Raw genomic sequence first — 20871 nt, forward strand, 5'->3', positions numbered from 1 at the left:
AGGTAATCTGCAGCTTTCTCTTCATTAGAAAGATATGATAGGTGATGCACCCAGAAAGAACTTAAGAGTGGCCACAATGCTCATTTAAACTTTCAGTGTTTAAGGATAAAAATCTACATGATAATTGGGTTAGTTTTGCTGGAAAAGCAGTCTCTTGAACGTGTCCAGAAAGATAGATGTTAGTTCGAAGCTTAAAACAAACAAACAAACCAAATCCTACATTATGTAGGTTTGCTTATTCGTTTGTGCTAGTGGCTAATCATTTTCACAGAAAAAATGCAAAGTAAACTACTCTGCTGAACCAAAGAAGGGGCTGGGGTTCAGCATTCTAAGATGATACATACAAATTGTCTTTTTTTGGAATCCAGACTTGGGAGTCCACTGGGAATGCACAATAGTGTTTGAGGGGAAGATGTTCCTATTAAAATGTAAATTTGATAAAACAGTTGTTCTTATGACACTGTAATTAATTCTTGGATTAGATTGAATGAATGCTCTGCAGGAAGAAGGTACACATACTTGCAAATGTCCATCCTATAAGGAATAACTAGGAGGCCTTTTGCATACAGAAAACTGCTAAGACCTATTTTGACTACTGGTATATCAAAACACTGATGTGGCTAATCTGTTGTTTATCTCTGTCTAATGCTGAATAACATTCTTCCCTAAATGTTTTCTATGTATTATGTAGAAGACATAAATTTCAGGTGAAAAGAGGGAATGGAACAAAACCATTAATTTGTTTGTTTTCCTTAGGTTATCTTGGTCTTTCTCGGGTGAAAACCTTTTATTAGATTGATCTCTCACATTACTTTATATATCTCTGTGCATACTAAAACCTTCTGAAGACCCCTGAGGAGAAGGCTGTTGCTACTACATGCGACACTAATTCAGAAATGCTGTGAAAATAGAAATGGCTACTCAGGATAATTTGAAACATGTGTTTACATTTTCTTCTACATCTGTCCAACCTCTTGTTCCTCAGTTTTTCCCATGTTTCAAGCAATATTCTCCTATTGACAGCATTCCTCACCAAGAGCAGTTCAAACTTAAACTATAATGCTGTGTTATAGCTTATCTTCAGCTTTGAAATGTATAGTAAGATAAACTTTTAAATACAGGTTACAAGGGCACAGAAACAATGTCAGAATGCACTTAAGGATGTTGACTTTTGACTGCCATAGTGCTCTCAAGAATAAAAAGATTTGATCATTATGGTTTCCTTTCTGTCTATTTAATGGGCTACTTACAGATCTGTGTTTGTTCTTTTCCCCAGATATTAGGATTAAAGAAGAGGATCCTGATCCAGAAGAGTGGCAGCTCAGTGGTGATTCTACACTGAATACTAATGATCTAACACATTTGAGAGTACAGGTGGTAGATGAGGAAGGGGACCAACCACATCAGGAGGGAAAAAGGCTGCGACGAGTAGCATGTACATGTCCCAACTGCAAAGAAGGTGGTGGAAGGTATGTAAAGTTCAGTGCCATATCACACATGTAATGATGAAAAATGGATAATGGACAGGGAAAAATGAGCTTTTGTTAACAGCAGTTGTCTGCAGTGAGAGGAAACTACAGGCTTATTCAAAGGAGTTTATGCAATAAAGGACTACCACTTCCATTTTGGGGTTTGCAGATGAAAAAGCAGATTATTCCACCCTTTTGGAGTTACTCCTTTGAGATTAGTTGAAAAAATGTGGAGTTAGATGTCACCTAGTACAAGTGAGGGGGATAGAATGTTGCCCTAAAAATATGAAAATTAAATATTTTGCAATATGCACATCTGTGATTGGCTTCCTATCATATGCCAAGAACTTGATTAAATCCTGTGTTCCTGCATTTCCTCAGTGATTGAGCAGTTTTCCACAGTTTAATTGCTTTAGAGTGTTACAAAAATACACTTTTCCTAGTTTTCTTATTCACTGGTTTCTTAGGAAAAACAAGGTTTTTATAATATAACAAGATTTGTATAATATTTCTAAATAGCAAATTTTGAGCTGTTTTCAGTCACAATTATTGAGACTTGACTAACAAAGAGGTACTGAGTTCCAATTCATTAAACTTCAGTGTTGCACTGGAACCTATGCTTTATTATTGTGCATCTCATTAAAAGATTACTTTTTGTTGTTGTTGTTCTGAAGATTTTATTCTACTTCCAAACACTTAATTTTGAATGCCTTGATTGTGGATATGAAAGGGGAAGGGTAATAAGCTGCCTTTCAAAAGTTGAAATATTTAGTTGTGTTTGTGCTTGACAGAATTGTGCAGGGACTTTTTTCCAATATGCTAAAATTTGTCCAATTTGATAACAGTTTATTCATTAAAATGGAGATCTTTATTTATTTGGGAACTATAGTGTAAATCACTAAAATGTCTTTAAAGAACCTGTCAGTGTCCAGTGGCACTAAGAGTTCTAATAGCACAGGCTGACTCTTACCAAATCTCTTGTCAGTTCTTGGTGCATATTCTAGATACCTGCCTTGCAGGCACAGGGAGGTAATATCTCAGGCAGCCATGCCAAGTAAGTTTTAAGTGTGTTGAAGAGAAAAAGACTCTGATACACTTACATCACCAGCAAAGGTGGTGATGATATCTGTGTGTAATCCAGCATCTTTGTCCATCAGATTCCTCTTGTTAAATTTCTATTTGTAGCTCACTGCAACATGGCACAGACATTTCTAAGTTCTTGGTGAACTTCTCTGCTGTGAAAATCTGCCCAAAGTACACCCTGGATTGAGATTTGCTTCATTTCAGGAGAAAACTTTGAAAATGTGATTTGCACTGCATGTGCTCTTAGAAAACAGAGATTTAACAGGTGTTAAATCTTCCTCGTGCTGTATTCCAAACTACAGTTGTTTAATTTAGAAATCTGTACTGTAAAATCCTTGTTCTTCTGAGTGGAGTTGCTATGAAATGAAATTTTCAAGTTTCAGCCCAAGAGAGAATCTTTTTTGAGAGATGGTTTGGGAAGTCTGGAGAAGGGTGTAGTCTGACTGAAAACTCAGATATGTGGTTTTTGGGAAAGAGTTAAGAGCTACAACAGAGTTAAGATGGATGAGAATCTGAAATTCCCTGTAAAGACAGGCCTGGACACATCAAACATACAAAGTAACTAGGAAAAGTAGGACAAGGAGTCGGGATGTGAGAAGAATTAGAACTGGAATAGAACAGGATAATGAAGGAGACAATGGTGGGGAAACAGAAAAGAGTGAAAGTGCTTACAGTTGCTAGATTAACTTTCCCACCAGAATGCAGAAGTCCTTTAGAGTTTAGGAGAAGGAAATAAGCCCACTTGAAAGAATATTTGAGTGTTAATGTTCCATAGCTGCTAGAGTTACCTGTTTGTCCCTAAGTGCTGGAATTCTGAGTTTTGATTAGTCTTTTAACTCTGCTGATGATTTGCAGAGTTTCAGATGATAAGACATTTGCTTTTGTAAATTCTTTCAGATAGCATTCATAATTCTTAAAATTATGTTCAAGTTGCAAAATTTAAAACTGGGCAAGTGCTTAGTTAAGATATCCCGGGCAACTTGAACTTAATTCCTTGTGCATATACATTATCACTTGGTTTCTAATTACTTAACTGGATACTATTTTTTTCATATGGCATCAGTGCCATTTGATGGATGGGATGGCTGATACTGAGCCATCAGGGCTGTGTAATGATTGTCACCTGCTTCACTTATTGCAGCAATTGGGAGGTGTTTAGGGAACGAGACACAGGACTGCAGCAACAGGGCTCTGAAATTTTGGAGGTGTAGGTCTAAATACCCCACCTTCTCCTCTGCAGAAGTACTGAGTTCCTTCCCGTGAAGAACTTGATTGAGCAGACTGTACGCATCTAGGGTACTCTGAGAAAATATGCTTCTAGTACATTAAACTTGATACCTCAAGCTGGTGGGTGTTTCACAATTTTGGCCTTAATCTCTTTCTACCTCCTAGTTGGAGGTACAAAGTGATTGTACCAGTTCAGGTTCACCATACTATAATATTAAGATGATAAAGCCATTAATGTTTGTGAGCTGCTTAGAGACTGCGAGTGAATGTTGTCAGTACCTATGATGAGGAAAAAAAGCTCTGGAGAAATGAATAATTTTGTATTTAACGTAGTACAGAAATAACATGTAACTACTAAAACAAGGAAAGTACTTTAAATCAGTGTGAAAAACTGAATAATGTTTCACTCAGTTAAAACTGGGCTTCTATGCTCTGAATAGAGAAGGAAAGGGAAAATGGCTTCACATATGCAGACTTCATAATTTCATCTGTCATATAGTGTTGCTTTTGGTATTTCTTGCTGCATTTTCTATTTTCTGGATTCAGAGGCGAGTTGAGAAGTTCTTTCTGGTTTTTCTTGTTGGCTTTTGGAATTGAACTGCATTGCAATCTTTAGATTTGTACCAGTTTTGTGAAGTAGGAAGCCACTATTATCATTTGCATTACTTGGTGGGAGGGAAGGTAGGAAAGGAAGAAGATGATGTATTAGATTTGTTAATTAACACCTTTTACCCCAAGCTTATATAATAAATAGGGAATAAGCAAGTGGACAGAGAGATACACATCTCAAAGGATGACTCTGTTTCCAAACAGAATGTATTAGGCTTATAGTTAAGGTGTCTGAAGTTAAGGAGAAAGTTTAGTCTCCTCTCAGTTACACCTAGAGATTTCACGCTCCTAACAATTACATCTGGAATTACATTGAGATATAACTAGTACTGTCTGATATATAGAGAAGCTGTGCTTCTGAGTACCACTGCAGGTATGTAACCCTAAAAACCACATTCTTCAAATAATTAAAAAGTGTGTGGTTTACCCTTGAAATACTTAATGTTATTGCTGGAAATACTGCTGAATATAAAGTCCAGTTTCCAGTGGATGAAGGTGTTTCCTGCTGAAACTGTGGCAGTCTGCCTGGTTATTGAGAAACGTCATATCCAGTCTTTGTAAAGCTAAAATGTACTGTGGAAATACTTTAATATTAATATTTTTTAGACTCCACTCAAGGGGTAGGCTGGAGTCATATATATCTATTCAGTGATGATGGCTATTGGCCAGTGCAGCAAGAAGGGCTCTTAGCATCATGTGTTAGGGCATAGTGCCAGACTGTCACAGCTGCAAAGTGTCCAGATAGAATTTGCCTTGTATCCTGTTAGTTTAGAGCACACATGAAGCAAACATGCAGGTGCCCATATGAAGTTGTATAGAGTAAATACACTTAGATGCTAATTCACAGTAATCTCGTGAGTTTCATTCTGTGGATCTTTAACTTCCCCCTCACTTGGAACTTTGGAGTGTGCTAAGGAATTCTGTCAGCAGTTAGATGGGGTGGTTGGAATTGCGTGTTCTCTATCACCTGTGCACAGTAATGACCATGAGTTAAACCTTGGTTTCCTTCAGTCTAGACTAGAGGTGCAATGAAGCCATTTCAAATGATTGACATAGGAATATTAACATTATTCTGAAGGAATTTTGATGTGATTTCATCCAATTTGTGTACTATATCATGCCAAGTTACAAAATACTTGTAATTACTGTGGAAGGGAAGACACTGGAGTTTATTTGGAGAAGATGTGAGGGTAAAGTCCTTAGATGATTCTCCTGCTGCAACAGGATCAAAAGCCTTCTGGACTCTGCTTCTGCTTCCATTCAATTAGTTCTGAAATCAAAACTTGTATTTGTCATGACAAATAATTAGTAGGTGCAGGTGATGTTTTTATCTTCTGAGATGAAATGACTAATGAAGCACTATGAAGATTGCTCTATATTGAGAATTCATAGAAACATTTCCAAGGACTTAATGGGATTTTTTTCTCCTCACTTTTCTAGACTGTCTGTAATGTTTTAGGTACATATGTGATTAGGTTGGAATCCCCTTTAGACACTGTGAAGTTTTAGAGTGAGTTCCTTTTTTTGCATGTTCAGAAATGCTTGTGGCAATTGCTAGCTCCTTGAAGCGTGTACACACTTTAACCTGAACCTTTGTTAGATGTAAACCAGAAGCTAAAGCACACAGTTTAAAGAGAAAACTTTTCATGGGGAGGCAGCTGAAAATTGTATAATCAGTCATGGATGATGGAGCACCCAAGACTGTGATTTCAGAATCCACTTAAGGTGTTCTAAGTTAATGTTGCTGATGAATAAGGTGGCATGATGCCTGGCTGCAGTTTCCAATCTCCTCCCTTGTACCAGCATTTTCCATTCATATAGCTGTGTTGTCAGCCAGACCTATTCCCTCAAGTGCCCCTTTCAGCAGTAGCAAGCACTTAAATTGGCAAAAATCAATCATGATACCCTGCACTGGCCAGACTGATCTCTTTCTCTGGGTCTATCTCTTGTGATTTGATTAAAAAAAAGTCTGTTGTATCAGGTGCTTCCCCTGATCACCTGCCATTTTGGTGAGACAGCATCTTAAAATAAGCCTCAAGTTTAGTCTGGATTATATGATCTGTGAATTCTGTCTTCATTGTGATGGATTTCTTTTTTTTAACTGAAAAACCAAGGAATTCGTTTAAATGTCAGCAAGATCAGCTTCCACCTCTTTTAGTGAAAGCATTCAGGTTAGTATGCTTGTCTTCAAATCTCAGACTGATTCTCAGGTTTCCCCAAGATGCCAAAAGTCCCATCTGTTCTCTACCCCGTTGCCAAAATCTCCAGTGTCCGTTTTGGCAGTTGCAGTAATTTGTGTTTTTCTTTGCCAAAACTATCTTTGATATGGTAAAAGCCTGAAACTGTGAGAAATGTAAAATATGGACACTTCAACATCAAAGTGGTACAAACTGCTGTAATAACTGTATTTCCAACTTCATATACATGTATGCTTCTTAGAGATTATGCTTCTGTCACATATATTTCACACACAACTGAATTTGTGTTCTATAATGCTATCCCAGCCTCTGTGGATCTGGGATAGCATTATGGCATTTATTTCCAGCTCCTTATGGAGTGTTCTGGAATCCAGTTTTTGAAACAAGAACATGAAGTTTCTCGGGTTGGTTTGCAGATCTGTTGTGGTATGTGTAGCCTCATGTATGTATATGACCAGTATTTAGGAGGAATGTATTAGAATTAGTAACTTCTCTCTCTCTTTTCTTTTTTCTTTTTTAAACAGAGGCTCCAACTTGGGAAAAAAGAAGCAACACATTTGTCACATACCAGGATGTGGCAAAGTATATGGGAAGACCTCACATTTGAGAGCTCATCTCCGCTGGCATTCTGGAGAGCGTCCATTTGTTTGTAATTGGATGTTCTGTGGCAAGAGGTTCACTCGCAGCGATGAGCTCCAGCGACACCGAAGAACGCACACAGGTTTCCAGTCTTTGATTCTGCTGTATTTCACTAAAGGAGTGCTGTGGACTGAGCTAGGATAAATAACTTTTAAGAGGAGAACAGATCTTTGAATTGGTTTGGTTTTAAGGCAATGTGATTTTTCCTAAATCAGCTAAATCTTATCTATACACTTTGGTAGGTCTGAGGAGATAAAACACACACATCTTCATTCAGAACTGATATTTAAGCTAATGTTTAACATAGCTTAATCAGAATACTTTGATTCAGGCTCAGCAATGCATTTCATTTGTTTGAACCAGATTATAACTCTTTTTCTATCTTAAAACTTCAATAAATAAAAAAGAGGGCTTGGTGGCCTGGGGATCAGATATCACTCCTAAAATCAATGAAGAACATGTGATGGTGCATCATTCTACACCTTTTAGTTTCATGGTTAGACCACCAGTTAGGAACTTCAGGTTCACATTTCTCCTTTTATCTAACACAAAGAAATTAATGTAGTTATTCCACTTTATTAAGGAGCAGTTAGTTTAAAATCTGTTGTCTGTTTTATCTGTTTTATTACAAACTAAATTCATACTTGCATTCAACAGGATGTTTGCCTTTTAAAATCAGAATATTTGAAAAACCCATATATAAATAATTTTTGTGTTTATCAGCATTTACATTGCTTAGAAAAATGTCTTTGGATGTCTGTGAAAAACATTCCATGTTGTTAATGCTGTGCTTTTGTGTAGACATTTTGGATACTGAATCCAAGCTGGTACGTTACAGTTTGTCTGGATGGACAGGCTGATGGTTTTTAAAAAAAGGCGAGTTGAATGATCCAGTTCAGAGGGTGTGGTTAATAGCTCCTAGTGTACCTGCCTACCATTAAAAAGGAGAGAACTGCAGGGATCTATCCTTTGGCCTCTTGTAAGATTTTTATTATTGACCTGGAGGAATCAACAGACTTCTTCTGTTAACCTTCTTAAGTTTGTGGACGACCCCAGACTGGGGTGACCAGTCAATGCACTTGGGATGCATTCAGAGGCATGGAGGCTGAAGGAATGGGTTAACAGGAATCCTAGGAAATTCAGCAAGAATAGTCACAAAGTACTGCACCTGGGATGGAATGAACACTTAGGATAACACAGGCTAAGCATGGAGAGGTTGGAAACAACTCTTCTGACAAGTACCCAGGTGTCTTGGTAGACAAGTGGAACATGGTCAAAGACCAGCAGCAGCAACACCCAGAGCTGTATTAACAGAAGCAAGAGCCCTGATCACAGGGATGATTCCCTTTTCTGGGTCGACTGCATCTAGAATATGGCATCTAGTTTTCAGCCACTGATGACAGGATTGAGTTCACTAATGAGTGACCAAGAAGATCAGGACGCTGGAACATTTGCCTTACGAGGAAAGACTGTAGGATTCAGATGCAGAAAGAGAACAGTAATGGCAGGGGGGAGCTTAGTAGTAATTCTCTAGTTACCTGCAAAGGTCATCCTTAAGAAGGCAGGTACTTTCCCTGATGATGGTGTATTGGTTGAAGGATAATAGACAGCAGATGTATGTTGAAATAAGAAGGGTTCAGAACAGCTATAAATAAAAGCTTTTTAATTGTGGGGATAGCAAAGCACTGGAAGAGGATGCCTGTAAGGTTCCTGCAGTCTCCATCCTTAAAGGTTTTCAAGAAAACTGGATAAATTCCTCAGCAAGCAGATCCGATCTCATAGGTGACTGCTTAGAAAGAGATCAGACCACAGACATTCAGAATTACCCTATGATCTTGTGTGTCAGTGTCAAGTGTGATTCTGCTACAGGTCATACAGTCTTCTCTGTCCATCATTTGGTAGGTTTTGTTCTCCTTCTAGAAGTTATTTATTAGCAGTAATTGCAGTGAAACTTAGCAGCCTGAGAATATGAGATGGCTGTATTTTCTAGCATGCCTGAAAGATGTTCCCAAACTTGGTGACACACAGAAAATTAAATCAGTTCTTATATTAATTGAATGGGATTTGTATGGGTGTCAAGAAACGTAGCACAAAAGTTTATCATGTTTGATCACTTTCTTCCTCAGTATGATTCTTGTTAGACTCTAAAAAGCATTAAGTTTAATTTTTAGTGTTCTTGAATATTTTTTTCCTTCTTTGACAGGTGAGAAGAAATTTGTCTGTCCAGAATGTTCAAAACGCTTTATGAGAAGTGACCATCTTGCCAAACACATTAAAACACATCAGAATAAAAAAGGTATTCACTCTAGCAGTACAGTGCTGGCATCAGTAGAAGCAACATCTGATGATACTTTGATTACTGCAGGAGGAACAACACTTATCCTTGCAAATATTCAACAAGGTTCTGTTTCAGGAATAGGAACTGTTAATACATCTGGCACCAGCAATCAGGATATTCTTACCAACACTGAAATACCTTTACAGCTTGTCACAGTTTCGGGAAACGAGACAATGGAGTAAATATTACACAAGATACCTATTAATTGTGGTTATTTTTATACAGTAGTGAGAAGAATATTGTTCCTAAGTTCTTAGATATCTTTTTATTGATGTGCAAAAATTTTTGGATTGACAGTAACTTGGTTATACATGACACTGAAATGCCTTACTTTGTATGATATTCCATAGTATATTAAAATGGTAAAATTGCATGGGTTTTGTAGGTACTTTTGGAATCTAGAAGAGAAGAAATTTTACCAAGTTATATTAAAAAAACAAAAAAAAAGAATTTAACGATGGAAATGGTAGTCTAACCAAATGCATCAATCCTGTGTGGTTTAGTGTAAAAAAAATGAGAACATGTTGGTATTTATCTATTGTAAGATAAAAGAAGTTGATGGGTGAAAAGAAATCACATTATGATAAAAGAAATTTTGTAATTTTCTTGATGACTGGAATTTTTATTATGCATAACTGACAAATCAAGTTTCCAAGCAAATGTTACATAGTGTAGGCTTTACTTAGCTCATCAACTTGTCATTTTGAAGCTAATTATTTTAATTAGGTTAACTATGTACAATATTTTAAGCATTACTCTTGTAAGATTTTGCAAACTACATTTTAACATGGAACTCTAGGGATAGTCACCTTTTAAATCCTATTGAAAAGCCATGTTTAAGATTTAATTTGCCAAAATGATGTCTTGTTAATATTCTTTCAATAACCAAGGTGGGCAATATAACCAATGTTTAAAAAGCTTAAAATGTTAAGAAAAATAAATATGTATAGGTTGAAGCATTTGGGTGGTAAGGCAGATGTTATAGTGAAGTATATCCCTTCTTTTGAACATTGGAGGACCAAAAATAAGGTGTATTGCGTCTCAGCAGTGATTTTTATCAAATCTTTTTCCAAAAAAACATCTGTATGCCAGGGCCTTAAAAGCCATCATGTAAATTACCAGTAAAATATAACATATGCAAATACAAAAGAAAAATCACTTCCATATTGACAGTACTCCCAAACATATGGATATAGTCATAGTGAAGTAGGGGGGTTATGAGGTTTTTGTTTGTTTGTTGTTTAGTTTTTGGTTAGTCAATCTGCATTTAAATATCAGCCATCTTTCCTTTTTTGCTTCTTCCCTTAAAAATTGTATGTATCCAGTACATTTAACTGATAAACATATATGTTTTTTATTATGCTGAATTTTCTTTTTATTTTTTAATTACTGTTTATATTTTCAATTATAGAAAATGTACAAAATGAAGTTATATAGCCAGTCTGTAAGTGCTATACCATTTTCAAAAAATGTACAACAATAATTACTGCAGTTCACCTATTTACAAACATTTGGAAATCTGTTCATTTGTTATTCTTAAAACCACCTCAAATTTAAAGGCTACCTTATTGTACGTTTAAAGTGTATTATAACAGTGTGGTAGTTAATAAAACACTATTTTTTTTTCTTTTGACTTGAGTTTACTGTGCTTCTTGTTAACTAACAAGGTGTAATTTCATAATATGTCTTGATAGCCTGAGATGTTTTATTAATTTTGCAGTAGATGGTAGGAAGCAGAAACCTTTGCTTTCCCTGTGGACACAGAGATGGTAATTTTCCACCTCCTCGCTCACAAACCCCCATCTGTATGTGCGTGGACACGAATGTGCTGTGTTGGTGTTGTGGGGATGTTTTGCTCTCCTGTTGAGCAGGGCATGAAGAATATGTAGGCCCCATCCTATGGGCTGTGTTTAAGTCCTCTGACACATGCACAATACATGGAGTATTAATAGGAAGCTGTGACTAAGTGAGAACTATGAGATTAAAGAGAGTAATGGTTGTATATAATGCTCTAATGAAAGTGAAAAGCTTTTGTTTGTGAAGTCTAAAGTGCTGGAATATCAAATGACAGAGGACAGACCAGGATAATTTAGGATAAACCAGGCACAGTTCAGCCTAGAAAAATGAGAACTGGAAGTCACGTAGGAAGGATTTTCTGAATTTGCAGTTAGGTGGAAAAAAAATTAATGCACATCTTTTAGAGATTCAGAGCAACAGGAATTGACAGGTACAGAGAAAAGGGAGTTAATTCAGCATCAGTTTAATTGTCTGTTTAATAAAATGAAAAGATGAAATTGCTTGGGATGAGAGCAGCAGCTTGAGGGAAGACAGTTCTGCTTAGACTTGCAGTGTTCCATGGATGTTGTCAATATATTAACATGCTCTGAATCTGCTTCCTTTAGGCAGGTGAATGGGCTTGGTTTTCAAAAGCTGTTGTAGTGTACAGAGCATATTAGTATGTTTCTAATACTTAGGTTCTGTTTCTCATCTCTTTGCCATCAGTAACTGTATTAATGCATTATTTTAAGTGGGAGGGAAGAGGGCTATTTCCTTATTCAATCTGCTTTTCACAAGTTTTATGGAATGACACTTTCACTGATGATCATCTGTGGATGAAGCTGTTTTGGTGTCAAGGGTTTTGATGTCTCATTGCTGAAGATGAGATTGCTTTATTTCTCAGAGCTTTTATATTCACTACATCAAATAGTTACTTTAATTAGTGTTTAAGTAGCACATTTTATAAAAAGATTTGTTGTTGTTAAGCTTCAGAAGGTAGATGTTTTGGAAGAAACTAACTCTGGAAGTCTCATGGAAAGCCTGCAGCCAAAGGGTCTAATGGCTCACAGCCGTAGTGTTTGTGTTGTGGGACAGTATTTTCCAAAAGCTCCCTGCTCACCTCCAGGGCAAAGATTCACAAGCCCAAGATCTTCGGTGTATCTTGGATTGTTGCTACCTCATGGCCTCTTTTCTGGCCCTCTAGGCATTCATGTGATGCCAAGACAAAAGTGTGCATTTTGTAGAATACTTTCCAGTTCTTCATGGGTTCCTGACAATGGTTCCTTGATGTGCTTCTTGCTTCTTACTGGTACATACAGTCTATATCATTTTACATACTTATTTTCATGTCAGGCTTCTCACTTATATGTTTTCTTGGTAGCCTTTAGATCCTTGGTTGGTTTTTATCTCTTACAGTCTTCTGTAATCACTAATTAAGAAGACCTTAGAACTGGGTCCGCAGGAGACCATGAGTTTGAGAGCATCCTGTGTTACCCATTTGAGTGGTTCAACTTTCAGTAAGTACCAGTCCTGTACATACACTTGCTATAATCTCAGTATTGTGTTCATTTCTGAATGAACTAATGGTTTGATCCTTCCAAGTTGCAAACTAACACTGATTCTTGCAGAAAACAAGAGCTTTTAATCATTGTTAATTACCAGGTCAAGGAGCAATATGACTAAGGACAATATCATCATCACAGAAAGGCTTGTGAGGAGCCACATTTCTGGTCTGATTATGCAGATTTTGTTCTGGCAAGGGACTCTACAGAGCACTTTTTTGGGCTTGTCTGAAAAAGAAATATCAGGCCTTAGTTTTAGGCATTTTGACCAGCGGGAATCGGGAAGATAAGCCTTGCCAATGGCTTCAGGAAAGCTCTGATATGTTCTCTCAAAGTTGTTCTGGGTGTTGGGGAATGAAGGAATGGAGCTAATAGTCATCTGTCCAGAGTGGTTCTTGGCTTCTTTAAGTGAAGAACTAATGAGCAGCTGCCTGTCTTTCCTCCAGATTTTTACCACTACCATTAACACCGGGTGTGTAGAGCATGTAGTGTAAAAAGGGGCAGAAGATGACATGGCTGACTTAGCTAGACAGGAATAGTAGCCATTTTCCACAACAGGACTACTAGTGGTTGGCATCAGGTCGTTCTGTGCTCTAGTTTCTAAAAGATTGTATCAAAAGGAAGCATTTTTACAAGCCATTTTACATATAATTCCTTCTTTCATCTTGGAACTAAGGAAAAAAGCAGTTTCTGACTCAAAACAGAGTATCTGTAATTCAGAGCTCACTTTGGTATCTTGACACTGTACAAGCCTCTATTTGGACAAGCTGGTACCCTTCTCAAGCCTTACTATTGTGGATTTGGCAGCAAATGCTATGGAAATTACCTGCAAGGAAATAACCTTCCCTCCCCAGCTATGCATTCTCTTCTGTCAGAGGACTGTTACACAGGTTTTGAACTCAACATTTTTGAGCTCAACAACAGCACCAGGAAAAGGTTCCAAAGCAAGATTTAGAACTATTTGTTGCTTGAGCACTGTTTTTCTTATGGCCTACATAAGTTGAAATCATGACCATGCTACAGCTATAACAAATGATTTACTTCTGTATATATCTTGCAACATAGCTGCATTTTCCACAAAATTTGTTGAAGAACAATACCTTTACAAGAATTATAGGATGACAGGTCACCATAACAATTAATTTTCAAACAGCGAAAATTAGTTGATAAGTGGTATCACGTAATCCAACACACCTTTCTCTCTAAAGGTCTTTCAGGTAAGTCTTGTGGCCCCTGACAAGAAAAGACCCATCAGAGAGAAGGCTGAGTTGGGACCAGGCATGGACAAAATATCACTGAAATTTTACATTATCTAAAGGAGTCCCTGACTTTCACATATACTGGGTAACCCACCTACACACATTCTTAAGTTCTATGTTTCTATGGAACCTACTTCTCTATGTAAAGTATTCACAGAATTTCATTTATCATTTATGCACAAGCACCACAATTGGCTACTTCATCACAGTTGCTTCTCATCTGGATGTTTTTCTTCTGTCAGGATATGTTTTGATTTGACAGACAAACACCAGAGAATGTAGCAGAAGAAAAGACATCAGATTTGCAGGGAAAATCAATGGGGTTCTGTTCATGTAATTACCCTGTGGTGGAGACATTATGATGATGTTAGGTGGGACTGTTCTACATTTACAGCTTAAATTGATTCTTGATTTCTGTCTTCTGTCTAGGCCATTGCACAAATCATTATCAGTACATCAAGAAAGTAGTAGAACACAAAAAGATCTTACTGCTTCTGCCATTGTGGTTTTAGAGACTTTAATTCTGTCAGCCATTCTTCACTCTAGAAGAAGGTACTAGACTGTGATTCTCGTACTACAAACGGTACTGCTGGAGGGTTTAGTGGTGAAAAAGATGGCTCCTGAAAGGGTAGCTGCTATGTCTTATATTGTTAGCTTGGCTGCAACCTGCACTGGGACCTTCTAACTTTTCTGAGCTCCTGCTATTTCTGATTGTACTCTTTGCCTGTTTCAGAGGTGTTGAGCACAAGCTAATCTGGCACAGCTCTATCCCTTACTATGTAAACATTGGCTCCCTGTTGGGACCTCAGCTATAGCCTTGCATAAAGAAGCAGGTAATGTTCAAGTGTGGTTGAAACAGACAGACACGGAGCTGTAGGGCAGCACTCTGCCACGCTTTTCAAGAGCAGCATAAGAAGACCTGAGGTACATGACCTGGCAGCTTGTACCAGACACCAAACAAACAGGTAAGAAAAGAGTGCTCTTGTGGGCTGGTAGGAAGACTTATGAACATGAGGACAAAGTGAGGATGGTGGGAAAGAGATAGGAACAAATGAGCTGGATAAGTGACTTGGAGTAGGGTTGCAGAACACTGTGGAGACACACAATAGTAAGAGTTAGTATAGTTTATGGATTCTAATTCCTGGTGTTCCAGTGAAACCTTCTGGAATATGGGTTCCGGACATGTGTGACTGCAGCCATGGGGGAGCTGTTGATGAGTCAGGCAAGATGCAATAAAGCAAGGAAAAAGGGGACTAAAAAAATAAATTGAGAGCTGCATAAAGCTTTTTGACATTCATGATACTTTCATAGCAGTCCTTACTGCCTTTTGGTTCTTTACTGACCTGTGCACTTCTCCGTGTTGTAATTTTCCTGCTGGGTCATATATACCACAATCCCAGCAGAAGCCCACATGCTAGCCGAGATTTGCCATGACATGCGCTATTTCTCGAGGACTAATGAAACTTGTACATGGAAATGTGCACTACTATAGGTGATTTATGATGGAGAAAACCAGGCATGCATTGAAGCTTGAACTGTGCTGCTTGAGCCACGTTTTGGCTGAATCCTTTCATTTGGGGCACAAGGATATTGTGTCTGTCTTAGGAACTGAGCACAGGAGAATGGATCGGGCCTGCAGGAGCGTCAGGCTTGTTTGCGTCCTCACTTCTATGGCTCTTTTGCATGTTGGTTGTGTTTTTTGTTGAGGAGAAGGCCATTTCTCAGTTACCCAGCCCCACAGGCCTTGTTTCCCTGCTGTGCTGAGGGTCTTGGCAGCTGCCCTGGGACGCTCCAGGCCCCACAGGACATTGGTGGCAGGTGTGGGTCCCACAGCCCTATGGCCCCACAGACCCCACAGCTCCATGGCCCCACAGGCCCCACAGGGCTATGGCCCCACAGACCCCACAGCTCCATGGCCCCACAGCCCCACAGCTGTGTGGCTGCCGCAGGCCTGTGCACGCGGACAGCACATGGAGCACACCTTGGGTAACTTTATGGCTTTTGGGGACCACACCAAGTGCTGCCAGGTCCTGCTGAGAAGGAAAAGGACAAGCAGGTAGCAGGCATGGGCATGGGTGCAACCGTGTGGCATCGGTGGCCTTTGTTTTTAGTGGTGCTTGGCCAGCGGGCTGCCCTGCCAGTGAGACGGGAATAGTGTCACAGGCAGCCATAGGTGTCACAGCCTCTGTTCCTGACTTACATCCAGAGCTCTTTGTGGGATATTTGTGCCAAAGCTGCCATTTGAGGTAATGGGATTTAATAATAATTTTTCCATGTACATTTGTAGCTGTTTTTTACTACATGTAATGTGTCCTAAACACATAATTATTTAATAGCTTCCAAAGGAGCTATTCAAGTTTTTCTTTTCTGTAAATAACACACCTTTTAAAACTATATGAACTCTTAATATAATTTTGGGTCTTTTCTTACATTTCCTTAAAAAAAATTGACCTCCCCAGTCAGTATTTACTTGAAGAAGTAAAATAGTTCCATTTTCAGTTGTCCTAATTAGCTTTTTATGTGACCAACTTTGTATTTGCTCATCAGAGATTTGGAGTGTTTTCCAGGGGTGTTTTTCCAGTTCCCTGAAAGTCTTAATAATCTTCAGAGAAAGAAGTAGCTATAAAAAATACTTCGAATGCAGGAGGATTGAAGGATGTGGCAAATTTTACAGTTTTCCTGTTCAGTACATGTACAATACTGAACACTAGTGAGGGAAAAATCATGATCAACTCAAACTTCAGGAGCAGAGTAAGGGAGGTGAGCTGTCATCTTCCAGTGTTAATCCCTTCACTGCCTTTGTTTTCAGCCTCCCTTAATACTTGCCTCTTCTGCAGCTCTCCAAATTTCTTAGAAGCCTCTTTGTTCCTCCTGCCTCTTCAAGCAAGAGCAGCAGATGTTTCCTGTCTGTTTCTGGAAGGCGGAGAGCTTTGGGTTAGAAATGGTAAAAACTTTGTTCTGTTCTGCTTATGAGTGATACAGTGGGTGAAAAAACAAACTAGGACCCTGTTCTTGAATGCTGAACATGTAAAAAGGGGGCAGAATTAACTGGTCTCACTTCTAGGAAAATATATAATTAAGTTTAGAAATATGTAAATAATTTATTGCTTAAACACAAATTATATCTTTTTTGTTTTAGTAAGTTTTGTGACAGAAGTCATAAAGGGTTTGTCACATTAAAGCTCAGTTTAGCATTACACCACAAAAAGTCAGGTGAAACACTCTTCTTTTGAATAAGGGCTCTAAATTTTCTCTCAATGTTCATGACTTTTCTCATACTTTAGAAACAGACTAGTTTTAAGTTGAGCACCAAAAATTGTAAGAAGATTGTAGATTTCAGAACCAGAGCATGCAAGCAGTTGTGAAGGATTACAACAATTAAAAAAAAAATTAATAGTTATCTAAGTTATTAAAAAATTAACACCAACCCTCCCCCCTGACTTGGCATGTCAAATATAAACAGTTTGCAATCTGAATGTTTAAAGACTGGTGTGTGCATGCAAAATGTGATTTGTTTTTCAAGTGCAGTGTTCAGTACATATTAGTGATCCCTGCAATTTAAACTGACATTTCTCTTTGAGTATATTTTAACCTGTGCTTAATCTGAGGAACACTTGAAGTAGCATAACTGGAAAATGCTACAGAGGCCAAAAATTTTCAATTCTTTTCTCATTTAGTTTCTGTTTGACAGCACACTTTTTGATATGTCCATTTAGTGTGTGCAGATTACTTGTGTGTAGCAGGCAAATGAAATATGAATGTACAATCCCAAGACTTCAAAATGTATTTGCGGATTGTGAGGTAATGTGGGGATTTGTTGTTTATCATTGCTTGTTGACTTAGATCCCTATTTATTGAAGCATGGAAGTATGGTATGTGCTAAGGAAGAAAAATGGAAAGGTCCAAGACAAGCTACAAACAAGTACCTGAGCTGGGAGTACAAACTTTCCTGATTCTCTTCAGCCAGGTAAGCATAAATACTTGCAGGAAACTGTTAAACTTTTTAGTTCTATTCTCTCTCATTCTTTTCATTTCAAGAAGGACTACAGAAGCATGCTAATGGCAGTCTTAAACATCTACACAGTTACTTCATTTGATCTCAAGGATTGTGGTGGAATCTTATCCCCCTGGATGTTTAGGAGCTGCAGAATTTTATTCAAGGTGTTTATTAATTTGAGACAGCTGCTTTAATGGAAGCATCTGCCACATTTGGATCACAAGCGCACTGTTTCTGACAGTCATCTCTCTGTCTTAATATTTTATTTCTCTAGCTCTTCTCTGTTATTTATTTCTCCTAACTTTTATCTCTCAAGAGCCCTGTCTTTTCTCTCTCCCTGTTGTAGAAAGTATAAACAGGATATTGTTTTAGCCTTTCTGAGCAATTTTTAGTTCTTACACATAAAAAAACTTTGTACAGTGCATTATTGACTTTTGCTAGATTCCTTTTGATAATATTTCTGCTGTTACCATCTACAACTTCAAATTCTGGAGAGTTGTCCTTCCATTTTAAAAGACTTTTGAACATCAGAATATGACATGATCATGTGACCATATTTGAGAATATAATGGTTCAGATTTTGGGATTTGGTCTACTGAAAAACCAAGTGTCATCTGTGGAAAATCAGAATTCATCTCAGGCCAAGCTTGGCTCTCTCGGTATTCAGCTGTACAAAATGGCCATTCATTTGAAAATTGTGCCCACCTGTGAAAAAAGAGATGGCTTTGACTGCTACAAACTTTATGGCTGGAAATCTGTTAAATAAATAATGCTGCATTGAGGAGCAGAGGAGTACTGGGTACAAAGGCAGCCCAAAATCTGTGAGCTACCAGATTAGAGATCTGCTAATTATTGTTGCAGAATGTGACTGTTTCTGAAACTATAAAAGTACAATTAAAGGTATGGCAAGCAAATAATAGCTTTAGTACTCTTTATGGAAGTAAAATATTGCTGAAATGGAGGCTTCTATATCCACATAGAAGAGAAGGAAAAATCAGGAAAATACAGAAGGATACCAAAATTCTTAGTTCAGTTTGAAGGAAATCATACAAGAATCCTAGACTTCCCTGATAGAAAGAAGGAAAAAAAGTTTCCTTTCCAAAATAATGTTATGTGGTTATTTAGAAAGAAAAATAAAGTAATTTTGTCTATAATTTTGAATTTCTTACATAATAGGGTTTTTTTGGTTTTCAATTTTTTTCATCCTGTCTCCATCTTAGATATTTTAGATATCTTAGATATCTTAGATTCAATTATGTTCCGACTTCCTCATACTCAGTTTGGCCTTGCTGGAAAGAAGTTAAATGGCATGGTCAGCCCACACATCTATTACAGAGATTCACTTAGACTGGAATAGAGGCAAGTAGAAAAAAATCTTCTAACTAAACCTTTTTGGGACATAACATAATGGACTTTGAAATAAAAGGTGGAGCTTCCTAAAAAATGGTGTTTCTTTCAAGACCACTGATGGAGGGGAATGCTTATATTACAAGAGAAAAAATGTGGCAGCTTTGGCAGCAGAAATGGAGAAAAGAAGCTGACAGAAACAAATTGCTAGATGAAATAAAAAATATTTGGCAAAGAAGCAGAGGAACACAGATTCTGAAAGAGCCCTCAAACAGCTTACTATCCTTAGAGGCCAATTAAACCTGAATCAGTCAGGAAAGACAGAAAGAGTCCTCCACAAGCTTAATGAAAATTTATATCAGGCAAAATAAAGCCCTGAGATTATTGTCATATAAGGTGTAGAATACTAAGGGAAACAAGATAGCTTGGCTATTAATGATACCAGAGTGGTATTTACATTTAAAACAAAATACATTTGTAAGGTCTTTGAAGATTTTCTGTGTCCATCTGTATGCTAACAAAAAATCAGCTCCAGCTGACAAAATATTTTATGTAATGAAGCAAACATGCACCCAGGTTCCAGCTGCCCAAATCACCATTTGAAGCTGAGTAAGAAAGAAATTAGAAAACCTCTTCAGAAAATTGCTAGCTAGCCTAGAGATTGTGTCTTTTAAATACTTCTAAACACCTTTCTTGACAACTTGTAAAGACTGGTAGGCTTTTGCTTCTGGTCATTGATATATTGCTTAGCAAGAGCTGGCTAAAGCATCTCTGTTAAATGTCATTTTTGTACATTACAGTAGAAGGATATAATCACTGACAAAGGCACAGGTTAGAGTAAGGTCACCAGTTACTCAAAAAAATAGATAAAGTTATGTCTCTTGCCCTGTGTCCCTGCCTCTTGGATCTCATTTAGAGGTGTGGCAATTGAAGGCTATTTTACTGGCATACCACTTTATATAAAAAGAAGCTTAAGTAGGAAAATTGTGTTTTCATTTTCCCTATAAGTCTCCGTAAAGTGTCAAATACAAAAATAAATTGGAGAGACTTGTAATTCAGAGTTAAAATCAATACTTCTCAAATTTCCACTCTTCAGACATAATTTTAGCATCTTTAAATGAAGCATATACCAAACCTCTTGTAACTGCCATCTTAGCTGTCTTGAAAGTCAGTTGTGCTCTGGGTTGATAGACACTACTGGCTCTCTTCTTTCACAGGGTGCTCGTATCGTAGTCAAAAGTTTCAGATGGGACTCTGAATTTAGAAAAATTAAGAGGCAAGACCTAAACCCCCCAAATTACAAAAGGCAAAAGGAACCAAGAAGTAATTTATATTTGATCTAGAAAGAAACATCCAAATTATAATAC

General features: G+C 37.7%; 1 protein-coding gene across 2 annotated transcripts in view; it reads left to right on the top strand.

Moving 5' to 3' along the window:
• Positions 1 to 11196, top strand: part of SP3 (Sp3 transcription factor) — a 34940-nt gene extending 23744 nt beyond the window's left edge. For both annotated transcript variants that reach the window (XM_039722890.1, XM_039722984.1), the window contains 3 exons: positions 1277 to 1469; positions 7111 to 7307; positions 9429 to 11196. In XM_039722890.1, the coding sequence (XP_039578824.1) occupies positions 1277 to 1469; positions 7111 to 7307; positions 9429 to 9745 (707 nt within the window). In that variant the 3' untranslated portion in view covers positions 9746 to 11196. The remainder of the gene's footprint in view (positions 1 to 1276; positions 1470 to 7110; positions 7308 to 9428) is intronic.
• Positions 11197 to 20871: the final 9675 nt, after the last annotated feature.

The sequence above is a fragment of the Passer montanus genome, unplaced genomic scaffold (genome assembly GCF_014805655.1).
Source record: "Passer montanus isolate IOZ18808 unplaced genomic scaffold, ASM1480565v1 scaffold1, whole genome shotgun sequence".
NCBI classification, from domain to species: Eukaryota; Metazoa; Chordata; class Aves; order Passeriformes; family Passeridae; genus Passer; species Passer montanus.